General features: G+C 56.8%; 1 protein-coding gene across 3 annotated transcripts; it reads left to right on the top strand.

Moving 5' to 3' along the window:
• Positions 1-3913: 3913 nt before the first annotated feature.
• On the top strand, positions 3914-27334 carry NRBP2 (nuclear receptor binding protein 2). Of its 3 annotated transcripts, XR_014549945.1 has the most exons (19): positions 3914-4157; positions 13788-13910; positions 14061-14162; positions 14792-14881; positions 15255-15295; positions 15395-15489; positions 15721-15744; positions 16308-16391; positions 16487-16542; positions 16770-16865; positions 21561-21693; positions 21800-21902; positions 22002-22052; positions 22381-22516; positions 22786-22839; positions 23035-23128; positions 23399-23454; positions 24548-27110; positions 27149-27334. XR_014549945.1 is itself a non-coding variant. In XM_083622128.1 (18 exons), the coding sequence occupies exons 1-18, from the start codon at positions 4032-4034 to the stop codon at positions 24614-24616; spliced, it is 1533 nt and encodes a 510-aa protein (XP_083478254.1). In that variant the 5' UTR covers positions 3914-4031; the 3' UTR covers positions 24617-27334. The 3 variants fall into 3 exon arrangements, 2 of the variants coding, with proteins under 2 accessions (XP_083478254.1, XP_083478255.1); XM_083622128.1 differs by having other exon boundaries at positions 24548-27334; XM_083622129.1 differs by having other exon boundaries at positions 23035-23098; positions 24548-27334.
• The last annotated feature ends 240 nt before the right edge of the window (positions 27335-27574 follow it).

Genomic DNA, 27574 nt, shown 5'->3' on the forward strand with positions numbered 1-27574 from the left:
GTGCCAGAAGGCCTCCTGCATGCGGTGGCCCTCAGGACCCCAGAGCATAGCTGGAGGAATCAGAGACCTCCTCCCTTTAGGAACATCACACCAGCACCTTCCTCCTTCAGTGTAGGACACTGCACCCTGGAGCTCTGGACAGCCTTATTTGAGTGCCTGACAAGAGTCAACCCTTGCCCATCAAATCTCATGTCAGTAGAAACCAGGCCGCATTTGTACCAAGGCACGAGTGGCTGGCTCAAGGCAGACTGGAACACATCAAACTTGCAAACACTTGGGGGGGCCTGTGAAGTGGGGAGCAAGAATTCAGCTGGTTTTGGGGTCCATGGCACGAGGCAGCCAGCACAGTGTAATATGGGGGGGGGGCAGGGAGGTGCCCAGGACCAGGCTGCTGAGCTTGGAATGGCTTTGCTCCTCATAAGGACAGGAGTGGCTTTGCTTCCAGTCTCCTCCTGCAAACTGTTTGCTTTCCCCAGAAACCTTGTGGGGTGGGTGGAGGAGGAGGAGGAGACCTGTCTCCTCTCTCCATTGGTGGGACAGTGAGCTATTCCAGGCCTGAAAGCAAAGTGTGGGGGTGGGGAGGAGAAACAAGGATGTGGGGAGGATGAAAGCCTTTCCAGGAAAGCAGCTCTGGACAAGATGCACGCACAAAGCAGCAGGTTCTGCCAAGGAGCAGAGAGAGGTGTTCCTGGCACAGGAGTGCCCCCGCCTGTTGCAAACACAGCTCCAGTCATGGGACAGAGCCTGCTTCTTCAAGAGGGGGGAGAGTGCCAGTGCTTCCACAGAAGTGGAATGCACAATGAAGAATGCACAATGAAGCACCTTTTCACCCACACAGAAACAGCCCCTTCTCTCCTTCACGCTTAGGAGAGGGGTGTGTGAATGTGCTTTAAACTTATGGGGTGTGTGCAGCCTCAGTGGCACCATAAAGCCAAGGAGACGGATTGTGGCCGGCAGCTCCAGAGCCTGTGTCCGCTGCATCAAATCCACAAAGCGGCCTCCTGTGTGGCAGGGTTGATACCCCCCTGAGGACCAAGAGAGGTGTGTGAGACCGGCTGCATGGGACCTGGAGGCAACCGACGCAGGACCTGAGGTGGCCACAGCCCCTGGCAGAGCCCAGGCAAACAGAGGACTGAAGGAAGGCCAAGCTCCTAGTCCTTGTGGGGTGCTCTGCTCCCATCCAGCAGCCGCCAGAAATGAGGAGACTCAGCAGGAGGATGGAGCCACGCATGACAGCTCCTCAGAAGGTTCCCTTCCTCTCCTCAAGGGGCTGCAGAGGCCCAGGACTTGCCAAGACCAAATTCCTGGCTGTCACTGATGAGTCCCAGAAGAGGAGGGGGAGGGGCAGCTGCCTCCTTCGCTGAGTTGCAGCAGAGTCTGGCCTTCCAACAGAAGAGGCTGCCAGGAACATAGGAAGCTGCCTTATCCCGAGTCAGACCATTGATCTGTCCAGCTCAGGACTGCCTACTCTGGCTGGCAGCACCGGCTCTTCAGGGTTTCAGGCAGGAGCCTCGCCAGCAGTGGCGTAGCGTGGGTTGTCAGCACCCGGGGCAAGGCAAGTAATTTGCGCCCCCAACCCGTGGATTTGCGCCCCCTAACCCATGGATTTGCGCCCCCTAACCCATGGATTTGCCCTAACCCCAGATGTTGCGCCCGGTGCGGCCCGCCCCCCCTGCACCCCCCACGCTACGCCACTGCTCGCCAGCCCTACTTGGAGATGCCAGGAGGGGCTGAACTGGGACCTTCTGCTTGCAGACACTCTACTCACTGAGTTACGGCCCTTTGGCAGTGGATTTGTGCCCGGGGAGGGGGGGTGGCTTCTGCAGGCTGAGCAAGGGCCTCTCCCTGAGCTACCTGGCCCCCTCCCCCATTCACAATGCTCCAAAGCACAGGCCAAACATCTGAGGAGCCCATGACCCTCAACCCAGTTGCACAATCACGGCGCTGTTGTTTCTGACCAGAAGAAAGCGCCTAGGGCTTATCTGCACATTTAAGATTTGGGGGCTGGGCCCTCCATGTTGCGGAGCCTTTTCAGAGATTGTCTTGCCGCTGCCTGGATGGGCCAAGGGACTTAGAATCCCACCCAGCCTGTTCCTGGTCAAGCCTGGGCTCCCTGTTAAAGCAGCAACAGAAGCTAGGGCCCTGTCCAGAGGAACCTCTGGCTGAAGGGCACCCCCAACCCTGCTCCCCAGAGAGGCCCCAAGCCCCCCAAGCAGGCGCCTTCCTGAGGGAGCGGCTCTGCAATGGGGAGTCTCTCTGCCTCTGTCTCTCTCATTGATTGCATTCATTACAATTACGGGTATTCTCTGCCCATCACTCAAAGGTTCCAGGGTAGAAACCTGCAGGGCAGCTCTCTGCCCCCTTGCAGACCAGTGGGGCAGCTGGCAGAGGGAGGGCTGGTGGCTCCCTGGCTGGTCAGAGGGCAGCCCCTTTGGGTCCAGGGGGGCAACACGCAGCAAGGCTCCTCCTCCCTGCAGCTTCTGCTACCGACTGAACTCCAGCCATTCTGGGGACCTGTTCTCCAAGACAGATGCTTCTACGAAAGACAAACTAGCCAGTCAGAATTGTAGCAGGACATGGAAGGAGCACTTGCCAAGCAACAGGCAGATTTCAAGACCCAGGTCCTCCTGCCTCGGCCACTGGACATCTCGCTCGGCCTGCCTTCCTGAGTCGCATCCAGCAGCATCCTTCCCCACACAAAAGGGGGGCCACGTTTGACTTTGTGCCAGCGCACATCACAGAACATCCCCCCACATTTCTCTGCCTGACCAATTCACCCTCTTCCACAGACAGACTTGGGGAGGGGGCATGCACTATGGGAATTCTGTCATGGGTGCTGTTTGGGGCTTCTGTCATGTGCATGCACAATTTCATTCTGCACGGGCTCAGATGGGCACAGTGCCAGATTTAAGTATAAGCTAAAAAGGCTATAGCTTAGGACCCCAGTCTCTTTCCCCCCCCCCCAAAAATTTAAAGTGTAAAAACTAGGTGTACATTTCCAAAAGATAAGATAAAAAACAACTAAAATAAAACCTACATACAGCAACAGTGTTTTGTGTTGTGTAGGCTCGTGTGATGTAAGTCCTGGGCCCCACCTGCTAGCCTGCTCCCTCAAATATCACTGGTTTGCTCCTTTCTATATATAGGGTGCCTCCATTCTGCATGGACTGCTTGCACGGCAACATGTGCAAATGGCTTGAAATACCTATAATGTCCATACATTACCATATAGCATATATTCAGCACAAAAAAACAGCGACAATTTGTTGTTGACAAAGGACAGCTGGACATAGAAAGGGTCCCATTACCTTCAGTAGCTGAGGGCCTCATCAAACCTCAATCCGGCCCTGGTCAGACACCAGCAGCCCCCCCCCCCGGGGGTGACAGATGCCCCCTCTCCCTGCTCCGCAGCCGGGTTCGTGCAAAGCCCACCGATTGCGCGCCACCCAGAATCTGCGTCTTGCTCCTCGGACTTTCGGAGGCTGGCGCAGGGGACTGAAGCTGCGCGGGCCACGACACCCCTTCCCGGAGCCCAGAGGTGGGGGGCTCGCTCTGCTTGGCCCCCGCGGCTGCCCTCCCCTCCGCTCGCTCGCTCGCTCTCCCGCCCGCCCACTTGCCAGGAGACCGTCCCGCCGGGTCCCCTCTGGCCACGGGGGGCGGCGGCGCCTCGGCTCCCCTCTCGGGGGATCCGCGGCAGAAGAGGGCAGACGAGCCCCGGGCCCCCTTCTCCGGCGGGCCGGGCCGGCTTCTGCCGCCGCCAGGACCCGGAGGCCTCGGTGGGGCGCCCGAGGGCAGCGCAGATCCCGGCGGCCGAGGCCGGCGCTCGGACCCGGGGCGGCTTCCCGAGCCGCAGCGACGGCCGCGCCTTCCGCGCCGGGAGCGGCGGCGGGGAGGCGGAGCGGCGGGCGGAGCTGAGCCCGGGCCCGCCCCGGCAGCGGGGGCTCGGGCGGCGGAGGCGGCGGAGCGGCGGCCGGGCAGCGGCGGGACGGAGGCTGCAGCTGCGCCAGCGGCGCGTCCGTCCTCCGGGCGGCATGTCGGGCGCGGCGGAGCCGGAGGCGGCGGCGCCGGTGTCGGCGGCGTCGCAGGAGGAGAGCGAGGACGAGAGCGAGGTGCTGGAGGAGAGTCCCTGCGGCCGCTGGCAGAAGCGCAAGGAGCAGGTAGCGGCGGCGGAGCCGAGGGCGGGCAGCTCCCGGAGACACCGGGCCGCGGGGTCCCCTGGCGGCCGGCCGCCCCCCCGAGCGGCAGGAGGGGCGCCCCGAGGGTCTGCGCTGCGCTTCCGGCGCGCCCGGGCTGCCCCGCATCCTGCAGCGGGAACCGGGCAGGACGGAGGCCGAGCAGGGCTTCCTCGGTGCCGGGCGAGCGGGGTCTGCACCCGCGCCGGTGCCTCCCCGCCCGACTCCCCCCTTGCCTCGGCGGGCGTCGCTGTTCTGGCTTGCTTGGTCTCCGCGCCAACCCGGCGAGGTGGGCGCACGAGGGGCGGCCGCAGAGCGGGGCTCCCGGGACCCGTCGGAGCACCTCGCAGTCGCCTCTCGCCTCGAGGGGGAGCCCGCGGGGTTCCTGCAAAACAGGGGAGCGGGGCAGCCCCGGTGCGGAGCCGGGGAGAGGGGTCCCAGGCGGGCCCGTGGCTTTCTCTCGGGCGCTTGTCCCGGCCTCTCGTGGGCTGCCTTTCTGGATGTGGCGCCCCAGAAGCGAAGTGGGGCCGGGAGGCAGTCCAGCTCAATCCCCCTCCGACAGGGCGAGGCAGAGTCCTGGGGGCGGCAGTGGGCTCTGCCCTCTTGGCTCTTGCGCCCCCCTTGGCCAGCCCCGCTTCGCCCCATATTCAGAAGACCGTTCCCTCCTGTTGCCCACAGACAGAGCATGTCTTTGACCGGGTCCCTGCCTGCCTGAACCAATCTCTCCTTGTCAGGACCCGTCTAAAGGCAGCAAGATCAGGAGGAAGCCTCCGAGTCCCCCTCCATCTGGAGAAGGGGCGCCCTCCCCCCGGCAGAGGACCCACCTTCATCGCAGGGGTGCAGAGCCCCCCCCTCCATTGCCCTTCCCCCAGGCGCCTCTGGTGCTCCTGCTCCTGATAAGGCCCATGTTTACCTTCAGGGGAGGCTCCCAGGGAGGCCTGCCTGCCCAGTGTTGGGGGTCCTGCCCCATGGGCCCCCAGCCACGATGGGGCAGCCGGGAGCCAGCTGGTTGCACAGTATTCAGCACAGAGCAGCTGGGAAGAGGGGCTCTGGTGGGATCTGTTTGCTCAGTGCAGGCAATCTCACGTCCTCCTAGGCTAGGCCTGCCCCACAGCAGGCAGGCAGGCAGGCAGTGTGACCCCCTCCTCCTTATCGCCACAAGCCCCATCATGCCTCCCTCTGCCAACATTGCGGGGGGGGGGGCTCCTCTTTGTGCTGCCGCCCCTGAACCAGTCAGAGCAGAGCCTGGAGAACTGTGAGAGGCTCAGCGTGTCTTAACCTGCCTGGGAATGTGGCTCCCTGAGCCGCACTCTGCACTCGCCCAGAGACACACCTGAGATTTTGTCTGTGTTTCTGCTGGCCAGCTGACCAGGACTGAGCTCTCTCTCCTCTTCCGGGGTCTCCTTTCTGCCCTCCCCCAGTGCCTGTCACAGGATCGCTCTGCAGCAGGGGGGGCTGCTGGGACCCTGCCATTGCCACGCTCTCCGAGTGCCAGGGAAGAGGATCCTGCCCAGGTGGCCTCGCTGCCGCTCTGAGGCACAGGGTGAGGCTCCTGCTCTTGGCTCTGCCCAGTGCCAGAGAGGCTCTTGCCCTCCTGGTCACTCGTTCCCGGGCCTCTGCGCACAGAGTGGCTGCCTCACAGTCCAAAGGGTCTCAGGAGCCAAGGCCTTTGCTGGCAGAATGCAAACACAGGCTGGCGCATCCTAGGCAAGGCAGGGCGATTTCTTCTGTGCTGGCCTCCCCACCTCCACTGTTTGCAAAGCCTTGGCAGCTTCAGGCTTCCATTGGCACAAAACGGGTTTATGGAACCGCCTGCCACTGGCCTGGCTGATGCCACCAAGAGCTGAAGTGCCCACAGTCCCTGCTATGACCCACCTCCTGCCCAGGGGGGCTTCTCCCTCATGGGGGTGACCACCATTGCCAAAGCTGCCTCAGGAGCCTGGCCCACTCACTGGGCCCCTCGCTCTGGCTTCTGGGGACAAGCCTAGATGTGCTGGTGTCCCTCTGGGGCTGGGGCAGACTTCTGGAGCCCCACAGGGCCAGATTTGTGATCCCTGTCTTCTGAAAGAAAATCTCAGTGTAGAGAATGGGAAGCTTGGAGGGTCTTTTAAAATATATATATATACTCAAGCAATATATGCCATTCATGAAAAAAATGCCTAGAACAAGCTGTGGGTCTGGCCTGCCCCTCTCTCCCTCTCCGCTTTGCCTCCTGCCAGCCGCCCTCCACTTCTGCTCCTCGGTGGAGGATCCTAGAATAAGCATGGGTGGGGTGCCATGGGTGGAGGGAGTGGGTGCTTGTGCAAGCCAGGAGGCCCACAGGTGACCTCTGCAGAACAGCTGCTTATCTTGCAGCAGACCTGGGCTCTGGGCTGGCTTATCAGGGCCTCCTGCTGTGCCAGGCTTAGAGGAGGGGGGAGGGGGCTTTGGCCTTCAGTTCGGCCTTCAGCCCCTCCAGACCTGCTGCCTGCCTGCCCAGCCTGCTCCACTTTGCTCTGGAATGAGGCCTGTTGAGGAATTATTATTATTATTATTATTATTATTATTATTATTATTATTATTATTGCCTTCTTCCCCTACAGGGTCTCAGGGCATATTACAGATAAAATACAAGCAGCTAAAATATAGGGGGGGGGAGCAATAATTTAAAAACAATTAAACATTAGTACAATTAAACAATATGAACATAAAAAGAACCACTAAAGCATCATTAGAATATCAACACCGCAGGACCAGCCCTTTCCTTAAAGAACAGTCAAAATAAAACCGTCTTCATCTCCTGTGGAAGGAGTGCACGGAGGGTGCCCCTCTGGCTTCCAAGGTCCCAAAGTTGTGGGAGAGCAGCCACCCCCGAGAAGGCCCTCTCCCCTGTTCCCACCCAACGTGCCTGGCTGGGTGGTGGGACCCAGGGAGGGCCTCCTGGGCAGCTTTGGGTGCAGGCTTTGCTTCCTGGATTGGGGCCTGACTGCGTGTCTGAGGAAGGCAGCAGAGGTAGAGAGGAGGGAAATGGAGTCGTGGTGCGGAGGCCCTCGTGGTCTCATGTAGCCTTGGTGGGGGGGATCTCCAGCGCCTTTTGCAAAAGGGGCTTCAAGGGACTTTCTTTGCAATAGTGTCCCCTCACAAAATGACCCTTAAAGGCCCAGGAGCAGCCCCCCCCCTTGGCAGCTGCCTCGCTTGCAGCTCAATCTTATGCTGTCGCAAGACTTCCACATGCCTGGTCCTGTTTGCCTCCTGGGTCTCACAATGCAGTTGCCATGGCTACAGCTTCTCCAGAGCAGCTGTGGTACCCAGCCAGATGGCCCTGCAGCATCTTGTTGGCTGATGAGCCAAGCCCTCTCGCTCCTCATTGGCTGCCTGGGATGGGGGGGGAGCAGAAAGGAAGCACCTCCAGCCTCTGAAGAGGCCAGAGACTATCTTGGTTGTGAGTTTTGGTGAACCTGCTCCCAGCCTTGCTGGCTGTTTCTCCACCTGGCCTGGGAGGATGGAGTTCAGACTGACTCCAACTACGAAAGCGGAGGCTGCTGAACAGACTCATGGGCTGGGGTGCTGTTTGGGTTTCTGCTGTTGTCCGGGTTGTTGCTGTTGGTTTTTTGTATCTTTATTTTGTATCTTGTGATTTATGTGGAAACTGTTCAGTTTGGTTATGTACTTTTTAGTATTTTGTTTATTGTTTATGACCACTTTTGTTATGTTGTTGTTAGTATTTTTTCTTCTTGTAAGCTGCCTTGAGTCGGGGCTTTTGCCCGAGGAATTTCTCACCAGCAGCAGCACGATGTTCTTGTGGCAGTTGTCAGGCATCCTTCCCCCAGAGAGGGTGGTTGTTAAGGACATTTATCTCACGCCTTCCCAACAGAATGTTGCTCAAGGCAATCAATGATAAAAAAATGAAGCTCATTAAAATTCAAATTAAAACATTTATAAACTGCACACCAAAGTTATAAGCAGGGCTGGAAACCAAAATGGCTTCAATTATATCAACAGCCAGTGCAAAGCCAGCCACTGAAAGTCAGCTGCAGAGCCAGTGGGAAAGAGCTGTTGCCTCCCCCGCCCCCCACTTGCCTCCTGGAAGGCTGTCAAAGAGGAGGTTGAACTTCCCAGAGGGTCTCCCAAAACCTGCCTCTGGCCACTGACCCTCCTCCCCCCGGCTGCGGCTGCCCCCCAGGGTGTCTGTGTGATGCTGCCTGCCTCCTTTCCAATCCCTCCCTGAAACGTCAGGCTCCCGTCTGGACCCCCGCTATCCTCCCCCCCAGGAAATGAATTTGCCCAGCTTGCCCAGGTTCTGTCCTCGCTGTGCCTCCCCACCCTTCATTCATTTAAAACGGTTGTCCTCTGCCTTTCCTCATCAAAAGCTCAAGATGGCTGCAACAAAATCAAACCACCATTCAACCCTTTCAAGCCCCCTTTCCATAAACATTAATAATAACAACAATTTTATTATTTGTACCCTGCCCATCTGGCTGGGTTTCTCCAGCCACTCTGGGCCACTTACAGTACATATAATTTTTTTTGTAAAACATCAGACATTAAAAAGTTCCTGATACAGGGCTGCCTTCAGATGTCTTCTAAAAGTCATATAGTTGTTTATTTCCTTGACATCTGATGGGAGGGCGTTTTACAGGGCGGGCACCACCACCGAGAAGGCCCTCTGCCTGGTTCCCTGTAACTTGGCTTCTCGCAGTGATGGAACCACCAGAAGGCCCTCGGAGCTGGACCTCAGTGTCCGGGCAGAACGATGGGAGTGGAGACGCTCCTTCAGGTATACTGGGCTGAGGCCATTTAGGGCTTTCCTGGGAGCCAATGTTGGTTTTTCAGGACCAATAAAAAGAGCAGTTAATGCAACAATCGAGTACCAGCAGCTGAAGTTATTCCAAATCAGCAGAGTAAAACGTATGCAATAAATCAACCACTTGCAAACCCAAAAACCTTCTGCAAAAGGAAGGTTTTTACTTGCTTAAGGGGAGGGGGGCACAAAAGGGTGGTCTTCCTTTAGCAGGAGCTCCAGAGCCAGAGGAAAGACCGGCTCCTTCCTGCTTCCTAGCAGAGAGCATTTCAGGGGTGGTTCAGGGGATACACAGGGCGGGCGGCAAGAAGGTCAGATACCCCAGTCTTGAGCCATTTAGGACTTTAAAGCTCATCATTAACACTTTGAATTGTGCCCCCCCAGAGAAAGTGGAGTGGGGAGGTCACTTGGCCCCCATATGTGGCTGCATTCTGGGCCCCCTGTAGCCTCTGGGGCAGCGCAGTGAAGGTGCATGGCAGCTCCCCAGATGGGATGCAACAAAGGTGTGTCCGTCTTGCCATGGCAAGCCCTGAATCCTTCCGGAAGAGGCAATGTGAGCACACCTGTCTGTTAGGCAAAGGCCCTCCTGGGCTCTGCTGAGCTCTCCTCCTGCAGGCTCAAGGGGGGGGGGTTGTCTCAGATGGATGGCAACTCCGTCTCTATGGTGAGAGGCAGTACATCTCTGAGCAGGGCTTTATGGGATGTGTGGGGAGAGTGCCCTTGCACTCAGGTCTTGCATTTGGGGCTCCAACTGGAGCATCTGACTGGCCACTGAGAGAACAGGATGCTGGACAGTGGCCAGATCCAGCAGCCAGGCTCTTCTCATGACCTGTGGGCCAATGTGCTCCTCTGGCCTCTCTCTGGCTCTGGACCCTCTTCCCAGGCCATGCCCTTCATTGGGCTCCTGCAGTGCTTTTGCCCAGCTGAGCTGGGTCCTTGGGCTGCGCCAGTCTGCTTGCCTGCCAGGATGGAGATGTCATTGTGCAGAAACGCCAAACCTTAGTGTGGCTGCTGCTCCACCTGTTGCTCCACCCCCATTTACATGTGGCCCCTGGAAGGTTGCCAGGAGGGAATGTGGCCCCCAGTCATAAAGTTGCCCCACCCTGGTCAAGAGAAATCCTCAAGGGTGTGTACCTGTGGTTCCTGGGGAGGGGCAGCCTCAACCAGTACAGGTGGGGTCCCCATTCCTGCTCCACCAGCACCTGTGCCAGGTCTGTGTTGGCTTTTGGCTTATTTGCCACCTCCCAATGTCAGATCAGGACCTCCCCAGATGCCTTAGCACAGGCACCCCTAACCTTCGGCCCTCCAGATGTTTTGAACTACAATTCCCATCACCCCTGATCACTGGTCCTGTTAGCTAGGGATCATGGCAGTTGTGGGCCAAAACATCTGGGGGCCGCAGGTTGGGGATGCCTGCCTTAGCAGGACAACGAAAGAAGAGACAGAGTTGGGTGGCACCTGCTCATTGAGACCACAGAACTGCAAATCCCTGGGTGACCCCCTCAGCCTGTAACCCCAACCCAGGGCAGCAGCTCAGGTGCCCAGCAGGAACCCCAGTGTCTGGAAGGGGCCTCCCCACAGGGACCAGGACACCCTCTTTCCAGGCCCCTCTCTTCTCAGGGAGCTAGTCCAGGAGGCTGTCGTATTTCTCTGCCCCATTGAAATTTAGACTGTAAACTTCTGGGGACAGGGACCTGCCCTGCCTTAAAAAACCTTTGACCCCTATTGCGCCTGTGTGTTTCTCTGCAAAGCGCACTTCCTCTGCTTTGAGCTGTCCCCTCTCTCTGCCCTGATTTCTTTCTCCCCCCCCCCCTTGCCCTTTGCTCCTCCTCTTCTCAGTGATGCTACCCGTGTCCTGGCATGCCCCCCCCCCGGCCACAGAGCCAGAGGTGAAAGAGCAATGAACCCTTTTGCACCAGCAAAGCAGCCTCAGCCTTTTCCGCACAACAATGGTGGGGGCTGTTGGATGAAGAAATGCCTGTGTGTTGCTCCCCCCCCCAGTCCTTTTTGGGCTTCTGCTCCCAGGGACCCTGCCCTGGGTTTGCTTAATAAAAAGGTGCCACAAAGACTGGCTCTGGCGTGAGTCACTCCCCCTTGGCCTCTTGTGGGGGGACACAGACCTTCAATAAGACTTTTTTGGGGGGGGAGTTAGTCTCACGTCCACTTTGGCTGCCCCTTTTGCAGTCCCATCTAAGAGACTGGCAAGAGGGTGGCGCCTGTGGGGAAGGTGGGTGGATTGCGACCTGTTTCAGTGGCAATGGGCAGTGGGGTCTGAGGCCTTCCCTGGTTGGGCTTGGCCACTGGCCCAACTGTGGCTTCCTCTGCACCTTGGCCAGGGGGCAGGCAGGGTCCTTCCTGGCAGACGCTGCCTCTGAGACCCCCTTCCCTCTTGGTGGGTCTCCTTGGCACGGTGCCCATGTGAGGGGTGCCCTGTTCTTGCAAGTTGCCCCAGTGTGTCATCCCAGGCACACCTTTCTGGGCCTTGGACAGAGGGGGTTCCCATGCCAGCTAGCCGGGCAGCCAGCAGCGGAGCCACCCCAGGGTGAAGGCGGCTGGTTTCTGGCCCTGGCAACCCCACTCCTTGGCCTGGGGGGAGGCAGGTGGCCAGGCGTGGGGAGGGGGAGGATGGGGACAATGGGGCCTCTTTGTTCCCCTGGCAGGAACTGGGCCATGAGGCGCGGCTGCCAGGACGGCTCCATCTTCCCCTCTTAATGAACTCGGGCTGGTGCTGTGGCTGGCGGCCTTTGTCCCTCCTGGCCGGCCAAGGCAGACGTCTGCTGATGCCCCAAGGCCTGGCAGGCGGACGGGACAGGGTGTCCTCTCTGGGCCACAAACAATCCTGCCTTTCAGCAGGTGCTGGGCCAGCTCTTGTCTCCCCCCCCTTGCCAGCGCCTGCTGCTGTCGGAGGCCCCACAGCAAGGGGGCATGTGCCCAAGGGCCGAGGGGTTGGCACAGCCCCCCTGCAGGGCATACCCTCGGTCCCGTGTCCAGGCGCCAGCCCTCTGCCTCAACTTCCCCTGAGGCAGGAGTGGCCAGCCAGACAGGAGAGCAGGACAGAGCCCAGGGCTGTGCTAGCAGGCTGCCTTTTGCCCTTGCCTAGCAACAGCCGGGGCCTTGTTTCCCCCCCCCCCCATTTCTGCCAAGGAGATGTGCTGGGTCTGGGCGCAGGTAGCTTGGCCAATTGGGGGGCCATGGCGATCTCTCTTCCCCCCAGGGAACCACTGGCTACATTCCCCCCCCCCCCCAGCATCCTGGGAATCTCAGTGTTTGTTTACTAAAAGATATCCCACATTCCTTTGCCTGCCCTGGATGCCACCCCCAGAGAGGCTGGGAAAATGTGCCTCCTGCCCCATCCCCATCAGCCTCTGTGCCCCCCACAGAGGCTGAGTAGCAGGACAGGAGCCCAATAGACCCCCCCCACACACACATGCACACCCTTCCTTGTATTCGGAAATATACTGCCTTTGATCATGGGGGTTAGCTTAGCAAATTTATTAATAGCTTCCCACAACAGATGGTCCCACAACAATTTAGAAGAATAAAATACAACGAAGCAGAAGAAAATACATGAACATATGAAGACATAACCAAAATAAAAGCATCCAGTCGCTGGCGCTGCCCAGAAAGGCAAAGACAGATTTGCATGGTACTGAAAATAAGACACGCTGGAGGCAGCTGGGCCTCCTGGGGAAGGGGCATTTTCTAGCTGGGAAGCTGCTGCAGAAAAGGCCCATTCTCTCCTCACCAGCCCTGAGGACAGAAACAGCCAGCAGGATCAGGCCAGTGGCCCATCTAGTCCAGCATCCTGTTCTCACAGTGGCCAACCAGATGCTTGTTGTAGGAAACCTGCAGGCAGGATCCAGGCTCCAGAGCAACTCTCTCCTGCTGCGCTTTCCCGCAAGGGGCATTCAGAAGAATTGCAGAGCTGGGGGCCTCCACTAGCCCTGTCCTCTGGGGGTTGTCCAATCCTGTTTTGAAGGCCTCCAAGTTGGTGGCCATGCCAGCCTCCCGTGGGAGAGAGTTCCACAGCTGGACTCTGGGCTGCATGAAGGAGGACTTTCTTTGATCCGTCCTGAATCTTCCAGCATTCAGCTTCACTGAATGTCCCGGAGTTCCAGCGCTACGACAGGGAGGAAAACCTTTCCTCTCTCCACTTCCTTTGTGCCAGGCATCCTTTCAGAGGCTGCTCTCATGCTGCCCCTTCCTTGCCTTTTCTCTAAACTTAAAAGTCCCAAATACTTCAACCTTCTTTCATGGGGGAGTCGATCCACCCCAGATCACTTTGCTGCTCCTTTAGCTCTCTCAGGAGATGGCACACCCAGAAGGGGCTCAGGTGAGGATCTCTGGGGCTAGGCAGGTAAATGTGCAGAGAGACAGTCCTCTGGGGTTAGGAGTCAGGAGCCGTGGGAGGTTTAAAGGGCTGAAAGCATCACTTTGAATTAGGCCAGAGCAGTTTCCACAAGAAACAGTGTTAAATGTTGTTGTTGTTGTTGTTGTTCACCACCATTCATAGATAACAGGGCAGTTCACAACATAAAAATACAAGATAAATAACACAGAATACAAAACAAAAACAAAAATGAAGCAATAGCCCACATCCCCTGCTGCAAACAGATCTGCTCCTCCTTGTTCCCCTCAGCCACAGAGCCCTGCCTTCTGCACTAGCCAGATTCCAAACCGTCTCCAAAGGCAGCCCCATGCGCAACGCATTGCAGCAGTCTCCCAGTGCTTGCCTGGGGCCGTGACTCCACTGTGCTCTGGGGGGGGGGGGCAGGGCCCACGTCCCGCAGCCACTCTGAGCCTCTTGCGCGCTGAAGCTGCGTCTCTCCCCGCAGGTCAACCAGGGCAACATGCCTGGACTGCAGAGCACCTTCCTGGCCATGGACACAGAGGAAGGCGTGGAGGTCGTGTGGAACGAGCTGCAGTTCACGGACAAGGCGGCCTTCAAAGCTCATGAGGTGAGGCTGGCAACCCCCTAGACCTTGGGGGTGGTGCACACCAAGCACTCTTCCCCAAAGAAGGCGGTGCTTCCCCCTGCCCAGCTCCAGACCCCCAGCTTGTTCCCCATGGCTGAGTCTCCCCTCCCTGCCCACTTCCTCTGGCAACAGGAGAAGATCAAGACCATGTTTGAGCAGCTGGTTGTCGTTGACCACCCCAACATCGTGAAGGTCCACAAGTACTGGCTGGATGTGAAGGAAATCAAGGCCCAGGTGAGGCAGGGGCCCCCCACGGAGGCTTGGCAGGGCTGCCCCCAGCCCCAGGGATACGCCCCCTCCACGATACGGGCCCAGACCTAACTCTGAGTGGGGAAACGGGTTGAGGGTGGGCTTGTGTAGGGGTCTCAGGGGCAGAGGAACTGCTTTCCAGATGGGAACCCTTGGGTTCAATCCTGGCAGTGTCTCCCATCTCAGCTGGAGCGGCAGCAGCTGCTGAGGCTGCCAGCGCAGGGCTGACTTGGCAAGACCCTCCTGCCAGGTGACCGAGAGCCTGACTTGGTCGTGCCAGAGTGGAGGGGAGCCCCACACATCCAAAGTCTGGTGCCCATTCCCTGGTTTCGGCAAAGCCATTGTGTACGAAAGAGCCACCTGGCTGGTGCCCAGAAAGAAAGGCAGCAGGTCCAGGGCAGGATCCTAAGGACAGTAAGAGCCCGGCGGAAGGGAGGATTCCTAGAACCCTCTTTCCGTTGGGGGCTGGGTTTGTCTTTGGGTGCCCATTTCCAGACCTTGCCGATGGAGGAGCCTCTCCCCCTTGGGGCTACTGTGGGAAATGTGGTGCCTGAGATGCTTTCTGGGGCATCAGGTCAGCCCCTCAGGTTCACCCACCTGGTCCCCCCCACCAGGTGATCTTCATCACAGAGTACGTCTCCTCCGGAAGCCTGAAGCAGTTCCTCAAGAAGACCAAGAAGAACCACAAGGCTATGAATGCCCGGGTAGGACCCCTGCCCTGCCCCCCAGGCCCCACTTCCCCCAGGCCCCTGCAGGGATGCTCCAGTTTGTCCCCCAGGGCGACAGGTGTGGTACAAGGGCAGGTGGGGGGGCTGGGGGAAAGCCAGAGGAACCCTTGCAACAGGAGCAGCAGGTCAGGCAAGAGAGATCTTCCTCTGAAGGAAGCTACTCCCCGCAGGCTGACTGGGGCCCCCCGATGGGTGGGTGAAGGTGGATTCGGGGCAGGCGGCTGCCCTGTCCAGGTGGAAGCTGCTCCTGTTGAGCGAAAAAGGCACTGAGTCGATGTGGTGGCGGGGGGTGGGTGTCTCCTGAGCTGACTTGATCTCTCATTGCTCCCCCCACCAAAAAACAAAACAGGCTTGGAAGCGCTGGTGCACTCAGATCCTCTCGGCCCTCAGGTGAGCCTCCGCTGCTGCTGCTCCCCCCGCAGTGCCTCAGCCCCACCCTCTCTGTGGGGAGAAGCAGTCCAATGCCCCTCGACTCTCTTCCTCTCGCAGCTACCTGCACTCTTGTGACCCCCCCATCATCCACGGGAATCTCACCAGTGACACCATCTTCATCCAGCACAATGGGCTCATCAAGATCGGGTCAGGTACGGAGCAGGTCCTGGGCCTTGGCAGGAGGGACCCCCCTGGGGGGGTGGGTAAAGAACCGCTTTTGCTACCCGTGGAGCAAACTGACATGGGAGGACCTAGTCCGGCCCCCACAGCTCCCCCCAGTGGCCAGGCAGGGGCCTCAAGGCTACATTTGAAAGCCTCTCCTCTGCTGCTTCACAGAAGCACTTGCTTTTCAGTAACTCTCCCTCCCTGTTCTCTCCCTGCAGTTTGGCACAGAGTCTTTGCGAAGGGTAAGTGCTGCCTCTTCCTCTTGCCCCCCAAATGTATTCCCTGCCCTGTTTCATAGGGAGCGGCAGGCGGGGTTTCCTCCGCATTCTTCAGGGCTCCAGGTCCTGTGTTTGACCAGAGGCAGCACAGCCACCTTAAGTTCCAGGCGTGCTGGATTGCTTCCTCGTGAGGACCTTCTCTGGGTCACTTGGGCTTCGGGGGCAATGGAGTGTGTGTGTGTTGGGGGGTCCCCGACCTCTGTTCTGGCCCCAGTCCATTCCTGGAGGCTGTGGGATCTCTCGCAACCTGCTGCCTGGGGGACGATGGGCCCCTCTGGACACTCCATGTGCTGTCACTTACGGTAAGCCCTTCAGAAGCATCGCTGCCTCTGGCTGTGGAAGGCAGAGCCGAGCCATGGTGGCTGCAGCCATCGATGGCCCTCTTCTCCGTGAAGCTGTGCAACCCTCTTTTCAAGGCCTCCACGCTGGTGGCTGCCACTGGCTCCTGCAGGAGGGAGTTCCATAGTTTAATCCTTGTATCCGCCCTGGATGCTCCAGCCTTCCTCTCCCTTCTCGCCCTCCTACAGCCATCCCGCCTGAGCTCCGCAGCCCCATCCGTGCAGAGAGAGAGGAGCAGCGCAACCTGCACTTCTTCCCCCCGGAGTACGGGCGTGAGTAGTGGTGCAAGAGTCCGCTGGAGGGTGGGCGGGGCTTCCCTGGAGGCGGGGCTTTGGCCAGCTGGGTCTGGTTGTGCTTGCTTTTTCAGACGTGGCGGATGGGACGGCCGTGGACATCTTCTCCTTTGGGATGTGCGCTCTGGAGGTAGGGAAGCTGGGGAGTGCGGATGGCCACTCAGGGGCCCTGATGACCCTGCCCTCGGGGGGTGGGGGGGTGTCTCCCTTCCCCACATCCACCACCTCTCCAGCAGGGGGCTCCTTCCCAGGGCCAGGCACTGTCTTCTGGCAAAAGGGCTGCTGCCAGCCGTGCTGCCCCTTTCATTCTGCCCCAGCTGCACCCCCTTGCCCCCTCCCCTCTGCTTCTCCCCACAGATGGCGGTGCTGGAGATCCAGTCCAATGGGGACACCTACGTGTCGGAGGAGGCAATTGAGCGGGCAAGGCATTCTCTGGATGACCCCATCATGCGGGTGAGAAAAGCCGCTTGGCCACCTCCCCACACGGGTGGCACAGCAGGGGATCAGGCTGCCTGCCCGTCTGGTGGCTGTGGCAACCCCCTGCCCCCAGCCCCATTGTAGACGCCTGGAACACCCCACTGCCCTTTCTCTGAGGGTGAATGCTGCCAGGCAGGTGAGCAGCAGGAAAGTGAGGCCTGCCTCACTCCTCCCCAAGTCCTGCTGCTGTGGCAAAGCCCGGACACCTCTGGACATTACAGGGGAATCTGGCTTCCCAGCAACCCAGGAGTAGCAAAGGAGGAACAAGCCTTGGCTCCAGCTGGAGGGCTGTGTTGGGCATCTGGGGCCTGTGCTGGCGGCACCAGGATGGACGGACAGATGGACGGATGGAGCTTGCGCCTTCTCCCTGCCAAGCCATCGCTGGGCTTAGCGTGATGCATGAACTAGGTCAGGGACGTCCAACTCCCAATAGACTGCGATCTACTCACAGTATAAAAAAACTGGCAGTGATCTTCCCATTGTCGTAAAAAGGCTGGCAGTGATCTACCCAAAGTTGTGGGGCTTTTTTTAGGAAGCCAAAGTTGGGGTGGTTTTTTTTTTGCTTTTTTGTAATCACTGCCTTGATTACTGCCTTCTTGCCGTGGCGAAGGGGCTTGAATAACTCAGAGAAGCTATGAGCTCTGCCGTGCAGGGCCACCCAAGATGGACAGGTCATAGTGGAGAGTTTTGAGCAAACGTGATACACCTGGAGCAGGAACCAGCAAGCCACTCCAGTATCCCTGCCAAGAAAACTCCATGGACAAAGACAACAGGCATATAAAAATTATGACGCTGGAAGATGAGCCCCTCAGGTCGGAAGGCATCCAACATGCTACTGAGGAAGAGCGGAGGACAAGTACAAGTAGATCCAGAGCTGATGAAGCGGCTGGGCCAAAGCCGAAAGGATGCTCAGTTGCGGGTATGCCTGGAAGTGAAAGGAAACTCCAATGCTGTAAAGAAAAATATTGCATAGGAACCTGGAATGTAAGAACCATGAACCTTGGTAAGTTGGATGTGGTCAAAAATGAGATGGCAAGAATAAATATTGACATCCTGGGCATCAGTGAACTAAAATGGACGGGAATGGGCGAATTCAGTTCGGATGACCATCATATCTACTACTGTGGGCAAGAATCCCGTAAAAAAAATGGAGTGGCCCTCATAGTCAACAAAAGAGTGACGAAAGCTGTACTGGGATGCAATCTCCAAAATGATAGAATGATCTCAATACGAATCCAAGGCAGACCTTTTAACATCACAGTAATCCAAGTTTATGCACCAACCACTGGTGCTGAAGAAACTGAAATTGACCAATTCTATGAAGACTTATAACACCTTCTAGAAATGACACCAAAAAGGATGTTCTTCTCATTATAGGGGATTGGAATGCTAAAGTAGGGAGTCAAGAGATAAAAGGAACAACTGGCAAGTTTGGCCTTGGAGTTCAAAACGAAGCAGGGCAAAGGCTAATAGAGTTCTGCCAAGAGAACAAGCTGGTCATCACAAACACTCTTTTCCAACAACACAAGAGACGATTCTACACATGGACATCACCAGATGGGCAGCATCGAAATCAGATTGATTATATTCTCTGCAGCCAAAGATGGAGAAGCTCTATACAGTCAGCAAAAACAAGACCTGGAGCTGACTGTGGCTCAGATCATCAGCTTCTTATAGCAAAATTCAAGCTTAAACTGAAGAAAGTAGGAAAAACCACTGGGCCGGTAAGATACAATCTAAGTCAAATCCCTTATGACTACAAAGTGGAAGTGAGGAACAGGTTTAAGGATTTAGATTTGGTGGACAGAGTGCCTGAAGAACTATGGATGGAGGCTCGTAGCATTAATTATACAGGAGGCAGCAACTAAAACCATCCCAATGAAAAGGAAATGCAAGAAAGCAAAGTGGCTGTCCAATGAGGCCTTACAAATAGTGGGGGAGAGAAGGCAAGCAAAACGAGAGGGAGCTAGTAAAACATACAGGAAATTGAATGCAGATTTCCAAAAAATAGCAAGGAGAGACAAGAAGGCCTCCTTAAACGAGCAATGCAAAGAAATAGAGGAAAACAATAGTATGGGAAAAACCAGAGATCTGTTTAAGAAAATTGGAGATATGAAAGGAACATTTCGTACAAAGATTACCATAATAAAAGACAAAAGTGGAAAGGACCTAACAGAAGCAGAAGACATCAAGAAGAGGTGGCAAGAATACACAGATGAATTATACCAGAAAGAAATGGATGTCTCGTACACTCCAGGTAGTGTGGTTGCTGACCTTGAGCCAGACATCCTGGAGAGTGAAGTCAAATGGGCCTTAGAAAGCACTGCTAATAACAAGGCCAGTGGAAGTGATGATATTCCAGCTGAACTATTTAAAATTTTAAAAGATGATGCTGTCAAGGTGCTACACTAAATATGCCAGCAAATTTGGAAAACTCAGCAGTGGCCAGAGGATTGGAGAAGATCAGTCTACATCCCAATCCCAAAGAAGGGCAGTGCCAAAGAATGCTCCAACTACCACACAATTGCACTCATTTCACACGCTAGCAAGGTTATGCTTAAAATTCTACAAGGCAGGCTTAAGCAGTATGTGGACCGAGAACTCCCAGAAGTGCAAGCTGGATTTCGAAGGTGCAGAGGAACCAGAGACCAAATTGCAAACATGCGCTGGATTATGGAGAAAGCTAGAGAGTTCCAGAAAGACATCTACTTCTGCTTCATTGACTATGCAAAAGCCTTTGACTGTGTCGACCACAGCAAACTATGGCAAGTTCTTAAAGAAATGGGAGTGCCTGATCACCTCATCTGTCTCCTGAGAAATCTCTATGTGGGACAAGAAGCTACAGTTAGAACTGGATATGGAACAACTGATTGGTTCAAAATTGGGAAAGGAGTACGACAAGGCTGTATAGTGTCTCCCTGGTTATTTAACTTATATGCAGAATTCATCATGCGAAAGGCTGGACTGGATGAATCCCAAGCCGGAATTAAGATCGCCGGAAGAAATATCAACAACCTCAGATATGCAGATGACACAACATTGATGGCAGAAAGTGAGGAGGAATTAAAGAACCTTTTAATGAGGGTGAAAGAGGAGAGCGCAAAATATGGTCTGAAGCTCAACATCAAAAAAACGAAGATCATGGCGACTGGCCCCATCACCTCCTGGCAAATAGAAGGGGAAGAAATGGAGGCAGTGAGAGATTTTACTTTTTTGGGCTCCATGATCACTGCAGATGGTGACAGCAGTCACAAAATTAAAAGACGCCTGCTCCTTGGGAGAAAGGCGATGGCAAACCTAGACAGCATCTTAAAAAGCAGAGACATCACCTTACCAACAAAGGTCCGTATAGTTAAAGCCATGGTTTTCCCAGTAGTGATGTATGGAAGTGAGAGCTGGACCATAAAGAAGGCTGATCGCCGAAGAATGGATGCTTTTGAATTATGGTGCTGGAGGAGACTCTTGAGAGTCCCATGGACTGCAAGAAGATCAAACCTCTCCAGTCTTAAGGAAATCAGCCCTGAGTGCTCACTGGAAGGACAGATCGTGAAGTTGAGGGAAAGATGGAGGGCACAAGGAGAAGGGGACAGCAGAGGACAAGATGGTTGGACAGTGTTCTTGAAGCTACAAACATGAGCCTGACCAAACTGCGGGAGGCGGTGGAAGACAGGACTGCCTGGCGTGCTCTGGTCCAGGGGGTCACGAAGAGTCGGACACGGCTAAACGACTAAACAACAACAACCAAGGAGATGGCTGAGGGGCCAGAGGTCAACCACAATCAACCAGGAACATGCCGTGATCTACCAGTAGATCATGATCTACCTTTTGGACACGCCTGAACCAGGCCAGCGTGAAAGGATTGGGACACCCCATGGCTGCGGGGGAGGTGGGCAGCTTTACTGCAGAGGAAGAGCCTGCTGGATCAGGCCAAAGGGGCTCATCTAGTCCAGCATCCTCTTCTCACGGTGGCCAACCTGGTGCCCATTGTGGGAAACCTGCAAGCAGGGTTCTGTCCCCCTATGGCATGGGGGGCCCAGAGGCCGGATCCAGCCCAATCACCTTCTAAATCCAGCCCGCGGACAGTCCAGGAATCAGCATGTTTTTACATGAGTAGAATGTGTCCTTTTATTTAAAATGCATCTCTAGGTTATTTGTGGGGCATAGGAATTCATTCCTTCCCCCCTTCAAAATATAGTCTGGCCCCCCACAAGGTCTGAGGGACAGTGGACCGGCCCCCTGCTGAAAAAGTTTGCTGCCCCCTGCCCCATGGTTTCCGCCCACTGGGATTGAGAAGCCCCTCTGCCCCCAGCTGTGAGACAGAGCCCAGCCACCTCCATGCAGAGGATGCTTCAGCCCCTTTGGCAATCCCAGTTCTGGGTCAAGCAGGGCCTCAGGGGCCAGAGCCAGGAAGCTCCCAGGAGGCAAGGCAGGTCCTCGGGGGGGGGGGGGAGCCAATTTGTGTCCCACGTGGCAATTCCCTGGCAGCGTCTCAGCTGCCCACTTCTGCGCTCCCTGCCCTTTCTCCTGCTCTGCCTGGACACTGTGGCCACTGATCTGTGGCTTTTCCTGGCCGGCCTCTTGGCTGTGGTGCCCGGCTCTCCTGGCAGGAGGCTGGCGCTGAGCCTGGCTTCCCCTAAGACCCCATCCCCCGCTGCCCCTGTGTCCTTGCAGGAGTTCATCCTGGGCTGCCTCCTCCTGAACCCGGACCGGCGTCCTACGGCTCACAACCTCCTTTTCCACCGCGTCCTCTTTGAGGTCCACTCCCTGAAGCTCCTGGCCGCTCACTGCTTCATCAGCAACCAGTGTGAGTTGGGGGTGGGTGGGAGTGGGGGCAGCTGGGAAGGGCGCCCCCCCCCGGCCAGGCCATCCTGCTTCAGCCCCAACCAGCCCTGCCTGCCTGATTCTTGCAGACCTGTGGCCTGAGAATGTGGTGGAAGAGAAAACCAAGCAGCTGGACCTCAGCATCGTCATGGCAGAGATCCAGCGAGAGGGTCGCCCGCCTGTGCAGTGGAGGTGGGCAGCCAGGGAAATGGGTGGGGCTGGGCGAAGGGAACCTCCCCCCACCCCCAGCCAGCCAGCCAGCCAGCAACTCATTCCTTTTCTTCCCTTTAGGTACTCAGAAGTTTCCTTCCTGGAGCTGGACAAGTTCCTGGAGGATGTGAGGTGAGTCTGTGCATGGGCTGCACATGTGGGTCTGTGCAGGACCCCCTGCCCCCTTCATGCCCCACAGCAGGATTCCAAGGGTGCAGCTCCCTTGCGTTCTGGGACTGCAGAGGAGCAGCCCTGCTTTTTGCCTCCCCCCCCTTCCAGGAATGGGGGGTGAGGCAGACGGATGGATGAAGAAGCCGAGCTGCTGCTCTCTTAGGGGGCTGAGCCCCAGAGCCCCCTCTCCCTCTCCCCTCTTGGGCTCTGGCTGCCAGTCTCCACCGGGCTGTGGGGTCCATGCGGCTGATGCTCCTGGCGGGACTGTCTTTCTCTCCTTTCACCCCAGGAACGGCATTTATCCCCTGATGAACTTTGCTGCTACCCGCCCCCACACGCTCCCCAGATCGACATCCCAGCCCCCCGAGGACCCTCAGAAGGCCAAGACGCCCACGCCAGAGCCCTTTGATGTGGAGACCAGAAAGGTAAGAGCAGCCCTTGCAGAGTTGCAACGGAGCGGCCAGAGGGTCTGCTCCACATGCGCAATATCCTGACCTCAGCCCCCCAAGGGCATCTTTGGGCTTTGGAAAAGTCCCCAGCCTGCATCCCTGGGGGAAACCAGTGTAGGCTCGGTGGAGCCCCCCAGGCTCTGGCCTCAGCACCCACAGGGGACCCCCTTCCCCAGCCTTCCCTCCAGCGTGGGGTGGGGGCCAAGGAGCTCCTCCTGAGGAGTGTCCCTGCCTCCCCCCCCCAGGTGGTGCAGATGCAGTGCGGCATGGAGTGGAGCGAGGAGAAGAGGCAATGGCGGGTACGTCCCCCCCCCTTCCTGGGCAGGGCTGGGAAGAGGGCAGGAGGGAGCCCTGGCTGTGGGGCAGAGGAGAGGCGGCAGCTCTGTGGGTGCCCTGCAGGTGCCGTCAGCCAGCCTCCCTTTCTCACACATGGGGGGGGAGGTTCTCCCTCAAGAGCTCCCCCCCCCATACACTCTCCATGTGTGTCCTCCCAGCTCACGCTCCTTCTGGTCCTGGAAGACAAACTTCACCGCCAGCTGAGCTACGACCTGCTGCCAAGTGAGTGGACTCCCCATTCCCCCAGGGCAGGTGGGCCTCTCCGGTACCCACCCCTCACAGTTGCCTGGTTCTTGGACCCGAGACATTGGTGGAGGGCTCCCAGTGGCACAGCCATGGCCTTGGGGGGCTGCTTTGTTGGCCTGGGGTCAGCTGTGCCTCCCATGCTTGGTGGGGGTCCCTCCCCACGCCAGTCTTCCTTTCGCCTCTCACTCACTGCCACGAGGCTTGAAATACCAGCCGGCCCTCCGGCCCTTTGGTGCCCCCCCCTTCAGCAGCTCCTCCTCCTCCTCTCCTCCTCAGATGACAATCCCAAGGACTTGGCTGTGGAGCTTGTGCACTATGGATTCATCAGCCCGGTGAGCTTTTTCAGGGCCCACCCCCTGGTGAAAGGGGGGGGGAGGGAAGCAAATGAGAGAGAAAAGGAAGGTTTGTTTGAGGCAAGAGATCTGGTCCTGCTCCTCCCAGGGATTAAGCAGGTGAAAAACAGGTGGGGCTGCATTTTTCAGCCAGTTCTGTCTGCCTAGGAAAATAATCCAAGCTGTCAAGTTCCACAAGCGCTTTCTCTTTCTTTCTTTCTTCTCCCCTTTCTCTTTGTGTGCCTTTTTCTGCGTAGCCTCTGCCTCACCAACCAGCGTGGCCAGTGGCTACAGTGGGAGTTGTGGATCAACAATTCCCGGAGGGCGACAGCCCCCACCTCCAGCCCCCCACCCCTGCTGGGCTGTGGGCACCTGCCTTCCTGATCCCCCTCAGTCAGCTGACATGGGGGCACCAAAAGGCCCTCCTCTTCCAGGGCTACCCTCTCAAACTCAGTTTACGATACGATAATCTTTATTGTTATTGTCCCATAGAACAGAACAACGAAATTGAAAAAATCTACACCAGACATTCAAAAACCAACAAGCCTGCTATCCCAGCCTGGTTAACTCCCTAAAAACTCTGATACCCCATAATTAAATACAATATACTCCCACAGAGACTACCTTACACTGCGTTTAAAACCAAAATCGCATTTGGATAAAAACTGTTTCTCAGGCGGCTGGTTTGCTGAGCCACATGCAAAGCTGCAGAGGCAGACTGCCAATTCTCCACCCTCTTTTTCAAATCTATTTTGATTATTACATTTCTATCCCCCCCTTTCCTGCCAAGAAGCTTAAAGTGGCACACACGGTGCTCCCCTCCCCATTTCATCCTCGCATCAACCCTGTCAGCCAGGCGAGGAATGGCAACTGGCCCAAGGTCACCTGGCAGGGGGACGAGAGCCAGCTCAGAGCCAGCCCTGCGTATGGAAGAGCCGGGGCGGAAGGCAGTGGGGCAAATGCCCCAGGCTGCGCTTGGGCAGAAGCCTCCCCCTAGGGACCACCTGGGAGGAGGAGGGGGGCTGCCACTGAGGCCCAGCATGGGGGAGCGGGAGGGGAGCCCCCGTTGAGCCTGCCTCTTCTTCTCCCCCAGGACGACTGTGACAAGCTGGCCGCCTTCCTCGAAAGCGCCTTCCGCAAGCAGCACCCTCCTCCTTCCTGAGCCAGCGTGGTCCGGGGCAGGTGGGCCCCGTTGGAGAAGGACAGGAGCCACCTTGGGCGTGGTGGGCCGGAGGGCTCCTCTGTGCCAAGGCTGGCTTGGAGGGCAGCAGCCAGGTGGGGGAGGCACCAGGAGCCCTGAGGGTGCCCCACCGGAAGACCAGGAAGAGCTGGGCAGGGCTGAGAGTTGGCGCTGGCCAGGGCGAATCTCAGGAACAGTTGCATTTCCACCAGCCCCCCCATCTCCCTCTGACTGGCAGCAGCTGCTGGTGGGGGTGGCAGAGGAAGTGCAGGCTTGCTCAGAGCTCTCAGTGGCTCTTGCTCCGCAGCGTCCCCTTACAATGGAGAGGGCGGCAGGCTCAGAGCCACGAGAAGGAAGCAGAGCTCCAGAGGCTTAGCTGGGCTACCACACCCGCTGGATTCCCCCCTCTGCTCCTGTCCGTCCCAGATTGGGGGCGCCAAGAGGGAAGTCCCAGGACCTCGTTCTTCTCGGAAGAGTGGGGAGCCACGGGGCAGCTGAGCTGCTGGCATTTGGACTGGGAAGGAGCTGGGCCCCAGGAACCCCCTGCTTCAGAAGCTGCTTCTGCCGCCGCCACTTTGAGCTGCTCAGCTGTGCCCTGCTGCTCTGGGCAGGCAATGTGTGCGGATTCTGCTCTCTTGTGATGTATGTTGTGTTTGCTGCTTGCAGCCTGCTGAGCTGCCTGCCTTGGGCACCTTGTGCTGGCGGTGCCAAACCTCTCCCCCCCCCCCCGTTGCTTTGCCAGTGCCTGTGATGATAGCAATTAATATATTAAAATATAACGAGCCTCTTGGGGAACAGTTGCCTCCTCCGTTTCTGAGAACTGGCCCTTTCCCAGCCATTCTTCTCTGGGCAAGAGGGCCGGGATCCTGCGCAGCCTCAGCTGCTCTGCCTGCCTCCCTTGGAGCCCAGCTCGGGTACCTGCAGCCAGTGGCGTAGTGTGGGTTGTCAGCACCCGGGGCAAGGCAAGTAATTTCCGCCCCCTAACCCGTGGATTTTAGCAGGGGGCAGAGAGCTGCGACTGTGAGCGCCTCCCCCAGATGTTGCGCCCAGTGCGGCCGGCCCCCCTGCACCCCCACACTACGCCACTGCCTGCAGCTCCAGTCAGCTGGATGGTTTGTCCCCTGGGAAGAGGCAAAGCAGCTCTCAGGAAAGGCAAACAGAGGCAGGAAGAGGGCTCTGTGGGGGACGCTCCTCTCTTCTCTGGACCAAAAAGCTGCTTCACCTGCACCCAACATCCTGCCCCAGCACGGAACCCGCAACCCCAATGCATGCCCTGCTTCAGCACCATCAGCCTTGCCGCTTGTGGGAAAGAGGGTGGGGAGCTAGCAGAAGCTGCTTGTCTGGAGCTGCCTCCATGGTTGGGCTGCCCCTCCCCCAAGGCAAGATTCAACTAGCAAGTCTTGCGAGCAGAACAGAGCCAGCAGGAGGGCTCCTTTCTCCCGCTGTGCCCACAGAAGTTGGCTGGCAGTTGCTGGGAGATCCCCCCAAACTGCACTTGGGAGGAAGAGAGGAGGCCATCCCACCTGGCAAACGGAGAAGCTTGTGCTGATGAAACAAGTGGCCCCTGTACTACGTGGATTTCCTCAGCACAGGGATGCTGCCGGCCAGCGCCTGGCCTTTGGGGAGCAAAGGGGTCCTTGCTTGCTGCTGCTCTTTGATAAGCCAGCTGTGATCCTCTCTGCAGGTGGGCTTGCTCAGGTGAATTATGTAATTATATTCTTCCACCCCCACTGCCCTTAGGCTTCCCTTGTCAAATAGCCAAAGCCCTATTTCCATCAAGACAGCTGGGCTAAATGAGCCTCAGATCCTGCTGGTGTTCTTGCTCAAAGTCCGTCACCCAGCGCAGTCCATCCCTTGCTGGGAGTGCAGGCCTGCTGTGCTGTAAGAGGCTGAAAGGCTTTTCGGTAGTAAGATGCACATTCCAAAGGACACCCACGAGGTCCAGAGAGGAAGATCCAGAAGTGGGCCCAAGGGGCATGGATGCCATGTGCCCCCAGCAGCCCCAGACTCTGTTTTCTTTCTATTTCTATTTTGAAAAAAGTAAGTCTCCAGTCCTCCTGGAAATAAAGTTACGCAGCAAGATGTGTAGGTTCCCCTTCTACACACTGTCTGTAAGAAGAGCCAATCTGGCTGCTTCTGCCTTTCAAGGTTTTTAGCCAGTGAGTGAAGTCAGAGCTGTGATTGATGAGTGGGTTGTTTAGGACCCCAGAGATTCCTATTGCCTGGTGTCTTAAAGAACTGCTGTTTCCCCCACTCCTTTAGCACACTTTTCTGGCTTGTGATTCACTTTCTAATCCTTAGAATCCCTGTAGTTTGCCCACCCTTTTCTCCTGGTCGTTAGGATGCATCTTTCCTGTGGTGTTACTTTCTGCAAATACAGTAAGTATGCATGGATGTAAAAACAACAACAGCAACCCACCTTTGCAAATGGCAAAATGTGAAAATTTTGCCAAGAGGCTTAGGTACGTCTCCTGTTGTGCACTCATTAAGAAGTCGTCTATAGCTGACTTACAGTACAGTGGTATACATGTCTACTAAGAAGCCCATCTGTGATAAAAAGGGCTTACCCTATGGCTTTGGTTTAGGGCTGGCAGTGAGGGAAAGAGGGCTCCTTGTGCCTTGAACACCTGTGTGGCAGACAGAAGTTCTAGAAGTTAAGCCTTTTCAATTATGGAAATACAATGTTTCACTTGTTCACAATCTGTGTCCCAAGACATTTTATTATGTGTGTTTGCACTGATTCTTAATTAATTAATTTCATAAAATTTAAGCATTACTTGATTGTAAAAACAAAACTATTTGTATATGACACCAATAACAGGTAACGTTTTACACTATTTTGCAAGAGGGTCAGAGGACCCAATCCACAGTGCACTTTCCTTAGAAAATCCCACTGGCACCCCTGGTTGCAGGCAGACCAGATAAATCTTCCAGATTTGC

This window comes from Podarcis filfolensis (genome assembly GCF_964270895.1).
Source record: "Podarcis filfolensis genome assembly, chromosome: 7".
Lineage (NCBI taxonomy): Eukaryota > Metazoa > Chordata > Lepidosauria > Squamata > Lacertidae > Podarcis > Podarcis filfolensis.

Bases quoted from the DNA above. Each gene is read 5' to 3' on its own strand.
- NRBP2 (XM_083622128.1), top strand. From the start codon at position 4,032: ATGTCGGGCGCGGCGGAGCCGGAGGCGGCGGCGCCGGTGTCGGCGGCG. The intron at 4,158-13,787 runs GTAGCGGCGGCG...CTCTCCCCGCAG, and splicing joins GGCAGAAGCGCAAGGAGCAG to GTCAACCAGGGCAACATGCC. The intron at 23,129-23,398 runs GTGGGCCTCTCC...TCTCCTCCTCAG, and splicing joins TCCCCATTCCCCCAGGGCAG to ATGACAATCCCAAGGACTTG.